This window comes from Schistocerca cancellata, chromosome 6 (assembly GCF_023864275.1).
Source record: "Schistocerca cancellata isolate TAMUIC-IGC-003103 chromosome 6, iqSchCanc2.1, whole genome shotgun sequence".
In the NCBI taxonomy this organism is placed as follows: domain Eukaryota; kingdom Metazoa; phylum Arthropoda; class Insecta; order Orthoptera; family Acrididae; genus Schistocerca; species Schistocerca cancellata.
In genome coordinates, this window is record NC_064631.1 from 146,816,867 (window position 1) to 146,827,296 (window position 10,430).

At 45.2% G+C, this 10,430-nt stretch overlaps 1 protein-coding gene across 1 annotated transcript in view; it reads right to left on the minus strand.

Moving 5' to 3' along the window:
- Positions 1-3,710, minus strand: part of LOC126191334 (cytochrome P450 6k1-like) — a 251,442-nt gene extending 247,732 nt beyond the window's left edge. Inside the window, exon 1 of the mRNA XM_049932169.1 lies at positions 3,486-3,710. Within this exon, the coding sequence (XP_049788126.1) occupies positions 3,486-3,705 (220 nt within the window). The 5' untranslated portion in view covers positions 3,706-3,710. The remainder of the gene's footprint in view (positions 1-3,485) is intronic.
- Between the last annotated feature and the right edge of the window lie 6,720 nt (positions 3,711-10,430).

Consider the following 10,430-nt stretch of genomic DNA (forward strand, 5'->3'; position numbering starts at 1 on the left):
AAATGTTGTGTCTAGACAAGACAGCCTAGACACAATGAGAGGAAGCCGAAAGGCACGCGCTTAATCTCACGCAGGCTGGCGTGAGGTCTGAAACAGGATACGTAATGAATGCTATAAAGAAAAGTACGTAGCTTCTGGAATACTTAACTTTAATCCACATTTGTAGAACATCGCTCTTGATGATACATTAATACACTCCTGGAAATTGAAATAAGAACACCGTGAATTCATTGTCCCAGGAAGGGGAAACTTTATTGACACATTCCTGGGGTCAGATACATCACATGATCACACTGACAGAACCACAGGCACATAGACACAGGCAACAGAGCATGCACAATGTCGGCACTAGTACAGTGTATATCCACCTTTCGCAGCAATGCAGGCTGCTATTCTCCCATGGAGACGATCGTAGAGATGCTGGATGTAGTCCTGTGGAACGGCTTGCCATGCCATTTCCACCTGGCGCCTCAGTTGGACCAGCGTTCGTGCTGGACGTGCAGACCGTGTGAGACGACGCTTCATCCAGTCCCAAACATGCTCAATGGGGGACAGATCCGGAGATCTTGCTGGCCAGGGTAGTTGACTTACACCTTCTAGAGCACGTTGTGTGGCACGGGATACATGCGGACGTGCATTGTCCTGTTGGAACAGCAAGTTCCCTTGCCGGTCTAGGAATGGTAGAACGGTGGGTTCGATGACGGTTTGGATGTACCGTGCACTATTCAGTGTCCCCTCGACGATCACCAGTGGTGTACGGCCAGTGTAGGAGATCGCTCCCCACACCATGATGCCGGGTGTTGGCCCTGTGTGCCTCGGTCGTATGCAGTCCTGATTGTGGCGCTCACCTGCACGGCGCCAAACACGCATACGACCATCATTGGCACCAAGGCAGAAGCGACTCTCATCGCTGAAGACGACACGTCTCCATTCGTCCCTCCATTCACGCCTGTCGCGACACCACTGGAGGCAGGCTGCACGATGTTGGGGCGTGAGCGGAAGACGGCCTAACGGTGTGCGGGACCGTAGCCCAGCTTCATGGAGACGGTTGCGAATGGTCCTCGCCGATACCCCAGGAGCAACAGTGTCCCTAATTTGCTGGGAAGTGGCGGTGCGGTCCCCTACGGCACTGCGTAGGATCCTACGGTCTTGGCGTGCATCCGTGCGTCGCTGCGGTCCGGTCCCAGGTCGACGGGCACGTGCACCTTCCGCCGACCACTGGCGACAACATCGATGTACTGTGGAGACCTCACGCCCCACGTGTTGAGCAATTCGGCGGTACGTCCACCCGGCCTCCCGCATGCCCACTATACGCCCTCGCTCAAAGTCCGTCAACTGCACATACGGTTCACGTCCACGCTGTCGCGGCATGCTACCAGTGTTAAAGACTGCGATGGAGCTCCGTATGCCACGGCAAACTGGCTGGCACTGACGGCGGCGGTGCACAAATGCTGCGCAGCTAGCGCCATTCGACGGCCAACACCGCGGTTCCTGGTGTGTCCGCTGTGCCGTGCGTGTGATCATTGCTTGTACAGCCCTCTCGCAGTGTCCGGAGCAAGTATGGTGGGTCTGACACACCGGTGTCAATGTGTTCTTTTTTCCATTTCCAGGAGTGTAGAATCTCAATATCCATTGAATACGGCGCCTTGCTAGGTCGTAGCAAATGTAGCTGAAGGGTATGCTAACTATCGTCTCGGCAACTGAGAGCGTAGTTGTCAGTGAACCGTTCCTTGCAAAGTCGGCTGTACAACTGGGGCGAGTGCTAGTACGTCTCACTAGACCTGCCGTGTGGCGGCGCTCGGTCTGCAATTACTGACAGTGGCGACACGCGGGTCCGACGTATACTAGCGGACCGCGGCCGATTTGAAAGCTACCACCTAGCAAGTGTGGTGTCTGGCGGTGACACCACAACAAACACCTCGCTGCGCAACTACACGTCTCTGTTGGTACTGCTGACACACTCCTCCACCAGTTGGGGAACTCAAAGGCGTGTGCCCACTCGGTTCCTCGCCGTCTAAAAGGAGACCACGAAGAGCAACGAATGAGCGTCTGTGCGCAATTTCTTGCGCTTTACGAGGCTGTTCGCGACAATTTTTTGTCTAACATCGTCGCAGGCGATGAAACGTGGTCTCTTCATTTCGAACCGGAAACGACAGTCCATGGAGTAACGCCAACCACCTCTCCTCCGACTCTAAGGTGGTTATCCTGTTTGATGTCTTCCCACATGGTGCAACGATGACGTGTATTGTGCTACCCTCAAGAAATCGAAGAAACGACTTCTGTCTGTTCGTCGCCATGACAATGCAAGGCCTTACGCAAGTCTGCGCATCCGAGAGGAGCTTACAAAACTTCAGTGGACCGTTCTTACTCATTCACACTACAGCCGGGATCTCGCATGTTTCGACTCCCATCTGTTTGGTCCAATGAGGGACGCACTCCGAAGGAAGCAATACGTGGATGATGGGTCCGACGTCGATGAGTGGAGTGGTACCACGTTGGCACACATACCGTCCCAGTGACATGGCTTGAGGGCGTCGCGCTCAACTGAGATTACGTTGAAATATAGGATTTTTTGGCCAAAATAGTGAGAATAATATGGTGTATTGGAATCCTGAATAAAAACAAACTGTTTTGATAAAAAAATGTGTTGCATTACTTATTGAACACCGCTCATACGTCGTACGAGTATGCGAGACACAGCTGTTACTGAAAGTAAAATGGAAAGTCAGCAGTGCACTAAAGGTTCTTCTTTCTCCACATGGATCATCAAACTTCTTGTAGCTTTTGTCTTATGTTGTTATTTCATTTTGGAGAACACACAGCATAACTACCCAGTCACAGTTTCTACAGATGACCCCCTCTCTCGTGCTTCTGTCGGGATTCATCAAAAAATGTTGCTAGTTAAACGGGATGACGCTCAGAGATTTGCCTTGTCGTTTCGTAAACCAAATCTTCCATGGACAGGCGGCGTATGTCATGCGTAGTTCTCCTTCCATTCAGTCGTCCTTAACAGAATCAAGTTTTTCGTCATCTGGGTGAGGAACGTTTTTATTTTATATCCTCGAAATCATGAGAACTTTCAACGATAATTTTTTAACAGAAAGGGTAACGTACCATGAAGGTAAGAGTAAGGGCTGGGGAAAGGGAAACGTCAGCTTAGAGCGAGAAGTTGCAGACGCCCACTAGGAAATGATTGGGAAAAACTGTAAATTTAAGGAACAGATAATTAATAATAATTAATCTATTTCTAATAAGCTGCACTGAATTTATAACTTCTGAAACAGTACTATGTCTCGTAAATAAACGTGCAACTCAAATTACTAAGTATTAAGTTCAGTCGATATTTCGTAATAAATAAGCGATCACATTCTTATGCGACAAATGTTATTTTACAGCCAAACCTGTAGTATATTTACAACATTTGACTTGTTGCTTCAGATACCGACGATTCTTCCGTTATGTAATGTTTATATGAGTTGTCTTACCTTTGAGCTGCCGGTATGCGTCAGTGACGTCCATGGGCATGGGCTGCTTGCCCACAAAACTCTTGTAGATATTGCCAAACGGAAACTGTGGTTCCAGGTAGGGCGCTCCCTTTCTCTGCCAGTACTTGTACGAATTGGAGAACCACGCGTACACTGCCACTGTCACCAGTGACAGGGCTACCAACAGCTCCGTGAGCCACGACTCCGCATATAAGCCCATGTTGCCGAGTCTGAAACATGATAAACGGATGCTGTTGTCAGCCCTGCGAACTACTGACAATTATTTATCAAATGTTGTGCCTAACATATGGCCACATTCATTTCTCTTTCGTCAACCGTTTTTCTCTCTTCTTAGAGCCATAGAGCGACAATTGCGCATTTCATTATTTTACTTTTTTTTATATGTACATGAAGAACCAAACGGGAAGACCTGTGATACGCTGTGCTAAATCGGAGGGTGAGACCTAAATGGACATTGAGGAGAAGAACGAAAAACAAAGCAGTAACGGACATGGTGAAAGTGACGCCAGGTCGCCCGGCGTATCTTCTTATTTTAGTCCGTCTTGCACCATGTTCGTTCGTTAAAGTACATAATAAGTCATATCAACTTCTCTCGCTGGGGACGTTCCAGCTATTCGGTAGATCGCGCAAGACACTCCATACGTAATTTTCAAAATGTTGACTGAATTTTTGTAGTGGCGAGTGCCTTTCATGGAGATAACACCAGAAATCAAGAACGTGTTTGGGGTCGTCACGGTACACTGCCTGGCCGCGGATCCACAAGACTGCATTCATCTGAGCCCTGGGATAGAACATTTCATCTGGTAGAAGAATCATGTGTGCTCCGATATGGAGCGGCGTTGCACCTAGGATATACGCTAAAACCTGGTGCACAAGGTACCACACCTGCCCTGCATCTCCACAGTTGAGAAAATGTTCGTCGGTATCCACCTAATGAGATGGCCAGTAAGTGGTGAATGCGCCAGGTGGGTCTTATAAAGGGTTTGTGTGCCACATACTTCCTGTTGACAACCACATACCACGCGGCTTTTGCGTCAGACTCGAGTAATGGGTACTGTTCTCCAGACTACTCTTCACCGCGTAGTTGGATATTCAGATTCGATCATGTTAGGCCGGTGGTATCACTGTAGTTCACCATAGAGTCGCTTCGCCGCGCCCAAAAAGTGGGGTTGGGGTCACTTGTCATTCAATGATGCTAGGTATACGTTGATCTAGTCTGCTCACTGTACGATACTGAAGGACCGTTGGTGTTGATCCATTATGCTGGCCTATGCCTGTTGCAACAAGCATCTGTAGTTTAGTGTTAATGTGCGCTAGATGTCGGTTGTGGAGTCCAGTCCTAGGCATCATAATGTGTTGGTAAGGGGGGGTGGGGGGAACTCTCGTGACAAACTCGACCCATTAGGCAGCCTGAGCGATTTGTCGACGTTTAACTTACTTTCTGATGCTGCTCCTTATGTTGCAGTCCAGAACGTCGCTTCTGTCATGTCATTGGCTCCACAGGCGACGAGCGTCACATCATCAGTATACACCTTGAATTGGTAAGCTCGACCACCATATTGGAGTTCTGTTAATCATTGGCGCAGGCCACACAGCAAAGGTCCCAAGGCAGAAGCATCAAGCACCATAGACAAGGGTCAACCCTGTTGCACCAAATGATTGATATGGAGAGTCTCGTCAGGTGGCCATTGATAAATACTCGGGACAGTGCCCCACATAGGAGGCACTTTATCACACCAATAAAACTATCTGGGTATTGCATATGGTTGGCACTGCAGTGAGATAGGTGTGTTCGACATAATCGAATGCCTGAATAAAATCCAGTGAGGTCAGTGTACATGGGAGGTGTTGGATCCGTGGTAGGGAGATTAAGTACCTATATTGGCTCAGAGTAGATCTGATATTGTGCAAACCCCCAAAGGAAGTTTAGTCCTTGGAAATGATGCTCAATCTGTCAAACATGGCAGATTGAACATCAGTTTGTCAGCATCCATATGAAAGTTTTCAAGTCACTGTTAAGCATCGTCGAAGGTCGGTAGTCTCGAATTCAGTTCCCACCTTTAGGTTTGTGAAGTGGCACTGTCAGACGTTCAAGGAAAGCATCACGCGACCACCTGTTGGTGGACAGCAATTTTCTAAAAATCTCAGTCCAACATGATATCAACAGCCGTTGGTAAGTCCTGTAACACTCCAATGAGAGCCTGTCAGGTCCTGGCTATTTGTTAGCTTAGTGAACTTCCATCTTTCATCACGTCCTGCAGTAAGTCCATTGTCGTGTTGTGTGTAGCTGTGCCACGGAGTAATCCGGAAATGGTGGCTACTGTCATAGGATCTGTGTGCTCTGTCACGTAGAGGCGCGAGTAATGTGCATGTAAGGATCCTACAATGACCCGTTGCGCCTCTACAAGCTAGCCATCATCAGTAACCAAGTTATGCAGCAGCTCATGTTGCGTCCAGATTGTATTGAAGTTAATAAAGGCAAGACGGAAGGTCTGTTGCCTAGGCCTCACAGCTGGAGGTGTCGTCATAGCAAGCAAGTTGAGGAGAACTTAATTGCCCAGAACCCCTGTTAAGGGGGCTGACAGTCGCAGGTGGCACACAAAACGCCACAGCCCTTCACCTCCTCATTGCCTCATCATTGACAAAATCAACGTCATCAGCCGATGGGGCAAGAGCTGCTGTTGGTCGGAGGGATGACTCGCCATTCCCTTCATCACGGGCTGCCGTGTCATTGATGGGCGCTGGAGGATCGCCATCCTGGCCATCCAACACAAATGTGTGGCTGGGGAGTGTGTGTGGGAGTATCATGATCGAGGTGGGGAAATGATCGTGTAGTATTGTCGTTTCTCATATCTTGCAAATCACTTTCATCATCGTCGTCATATTCCAGGCCACACGCACATAAGAGGTGGTTTGTCAGAAGGATCGCACTGTCGTTTCTTGTTGCGTCAAGGTGATCGTTCTTCATCAACATGAACGTCCATATTGGTGGGTAGTGGACATTCCGTTGGTACCTTGTTATCCATAAGTAAGGTCGATGTTGGCATGACCCTAGTATCCACGTCCATCTTCTCCTGAGATATGATCATGGGCAGCTGGTGATCTGTGGTTGCAATAGATGTCATCAGAGTTGTTGAAAGCTCTGGCGTATTGGAATCATGGCCTTTTGCAGCTGTTTCCTTCATCGCTCCTTCCACGTCCATTGACGGCTGTTTGGGAGGCTTGACAAAGTGGAAGGGTAGAGCAGCAGTCTTCCTAAATGCAACATTCTGTAATGTTACTTATAATCCGTCTTGATTGCAAAAATGTTTATTCAAATGACTGGTTTCGGTTCCTATAGAACCATCTTCAGATCTGAAACGATAATGATACTAATTTACTATTTCACAAATGCGAAACACTCTTCATCCTATACGTTAACATCAAATGTACCAGAACGTATCCGGATCTTTCTTTTCGTGGGTGAATGTTTCAACTTCTTCCAAAATGTTAAGAAACCGTCCCTTATGAGCTCTATGTAGGATGTCTAAGTTTTGTTCAATGTTCGTGACTGAGTACTTTAAGGCAGCCATCTGCGCCCCAAACGCTGTTTTGTTTTGAGAGTAGGTATGCTCCCTGAATCTGGTTTCAAAGTTCCTACCAGTCTGCCGCCCTTATCTGACTTCGTGAAAGTTAGAATCACAGAAGGCTATCATCACAAAGGCATATAAGGGCGGCATTATGGTTTTAATACATCATACAGATTATACAGAGAAAACCGAAAAGTTGGTTTTGGAGAACGGAATAGTAGAGGTCTAGAAAGATCCAACCAGGAAATTTCAGACACACGTAAGGAAACAAACAGATAACAGTGTGTTTCTCTCCACGGAGGAGGAAAAGCTTAAATTGAAAGTAATGAAACCGCGAATCCTCGAATTACTGTTACAAATAAAGCTCCATAAGGTTGAAAAATCGATTCGCCCGTTCGTCGATAATACCTGTAGCCCAAGTTACAAATTAAATAAAGAGCTAAATAACAGATTGAAGGTGACATATACATATCGTCGGACTTTTAACATTAGGAACAGCTACGAAATTGCCGAGGCAATTAAAGACGTAGTTATACCTCAGGATGCGTCACTAGCTCCATTGTATATCACCAATCCGTGCACAAACATTCCCTTAAAAGAAACGATTGAGCTCATTAAGAACAATCCCCTCACTCATGGTAAACTGGCATTGGGAGAAGTGATTGAACTAGTGGAAATGTTGGAACAAGTCTTGTCATTCAATTACATTAATTTCAATGGCAAAATTTATCAACAGAAAGACGGGTTGGCAATGGTGAACGGTTTAGCTGGGACTCTGGCTGACATTTTTGTAAAGCACTTGGAAAACGAATTCTTTGATGAAAATTCTGATATCGCTGAGAAAATTGTATATTACAGGAGATATGTTGACGACTCTATTTTATTATACAAAGGAGATAAAAATGATATCGAAAACGTAGCACAGAAAATGAGCTCTCAACACCAGAAAATTAGATTCACTATGGATTTTGAAGAAGACAACCGTATATATTACTTAGATTTAACACTAATAAAGAAGGATGGGAAACATGAATTTAGCATATTCAGAAAACATACGTGTACAGATTTAGTTATTAATGAGCGCTCTTGTCACCCACCGCGATACAAATTGGCATATTTTACTTCGATGGTATACAGGCTACTAAGATTGCCACTAAACCAACAGGAAGTAGAAAAAGAACTAAGTATTTTAAAACAAGTGGCCGTAGCGAACGGATATACGTGTAAGCAGGTGATGAATATTTATAATAAGATAAAGAAGCGGCAAATGACACAAATAGAAGGAAGTCAAGTCGCAGTTAAGAGGAACAACAACAAAAAATACGTGGCTCTCACTTACAGTGGGAAAATTACAGATAAGACTGAAAGATGCTTTCGTAAATCCAGCGTTAAAATAGGATTCCGAACAAATAACGCTCTAAAATGGAAGCGCCGGCACAAAATATGTAATAGTAGGAATAAATTTCAGGATTCAGGTATATTATATAAGATCAAATGTGATGACTCAGTCACGAACATTGAACAAAACTTAGACATCCTACATAGAGCTCATCAGGGACGGTTTCTTAACATTTTGGAAGAAGCTGAAATATACACCCACAAAAATAAAGACCCGGGTTTAATCCTCAACGAGCAGAGCGAGTTCAATCATGACCCCTATTTTAGTATTTGTGGCGACTTGTTGAGATGATCACTGTTGCGTATAAAAGTCCAAGCGGAACGATGAGAGATGGTGCACGGTGAAACAACTGAAAGATGCGTGTAGCGCCTAAGGTCGTTGACGGCGCCCTCCTGCACGGCCCTCTGACCCACGGCGATGGACATCAGACGAATGAACGGCTCGCGGCTCAAAACCGAAATAGCGGCAACCACGGAAGCAGACCGTGGAGGAAAGCAAGTCTACACCAGCGCCATGGATACAGAAATCGCCTTTTGTTTTAGATCGTACAAAAATGATAATTTTACTGTGTATTTTAATTTTGACAAGTACAGATTTTAATCTTGACATCTACAGATTTTAATTAAGTATTTTTAGAGATAAAAGCAAATTACAAAAATCTACTTAATACAGTATGTGCATATGTAATGTAACAAATGTACCAGACGCCACTTGTCGGTAATAGTTTTATAATTAATATAAATCATGTGTATTCTGCCAACCAATTTTATATGACGCAGCATGTGAAGGTTGGTGTGTTTGGACGGGTTACTCCTGTAACGGAAATTGTAGGTACGTTCTGGAACATTTGATGTTGATCGGGTAGGATGAAAAAGTTTCCCATTTGTGAAATAGTAAATTGCTACCGTTATCGTTTCAGATCTGAAGATGGTTCTAGAGGAACAGAACCTGTCATGTGAATAAACATTTTTGCAATCAAGACGTGCTATAAGTAACATTGTATAACCAGTGATTGCGATATCCTATCTGATATTATGCCTATTTTTACAACATTCTGTGTTGGAAACCTTGTAAGACGAAGCTGATGGCATGTCGACCTAACAGGATGATGGCACAACATCCACCTACACTCAAGTTCAGCAGGACATGTTCTGACAAGTAGATTTTCACCCGGCTTACTGTGTTGTAGACATGTACATTTCGATAGTTTTCCATTTTTCCGACATACGGCTGACCACATTGCCATATGGTCAAAATGCTGCTTTGATAACATCTTCTGCCACTTCAAAAGGAAGCTCAATAACTCGCAGCGACCGCAGGCCAAGTCCCATGTTATCCACTCACGGCTCCAATGAGACCATCGGACTGTTTGAGCTATACTGACCGTGACGAAAAAACGTGTGAACACAATGAACAATGGATCCAGTCTGACTTGATCTGGAATGTACAACTAAACTTTGTAAGCACGTGGTCGGGTACAGTCCATTTGAAAAGCAATCTTTGTTGTGTCCTGCATATAGGAATGTGCCATGGCACACTGAATGTAAAAACAAAACTAGCCTGTAAGCAATGAGGAAGTAAACACAGCTATTCCCACACAGCCCAGCTGGTGGGATGCAGCAGACGTCTTCGTCCCAACATCGTTAAATGGAGACTGAATCACTCTGCCGACCCAAAACTGCCTAGTACTTGAATTTCAAGTGCCTTCTGTAATATTAGAGGGGTAAGTGGATTGGTCCACCAACACAATCATTCCTAGTACTTTCTCCTACACATTAAATAAATAAATACTAACATAATTAAATGGAATAATATGCAAACGACAAAAGAAAAGTAGACATAAATAGTTTTTGAAAAAGAAAACTAGTGAAAAAGTTGGCAACACTCCACAAAACACAAGAAACATATTAAGCCTGAATACAAAAAACAGTGTTTGTACTACATTTTGATGAGTTT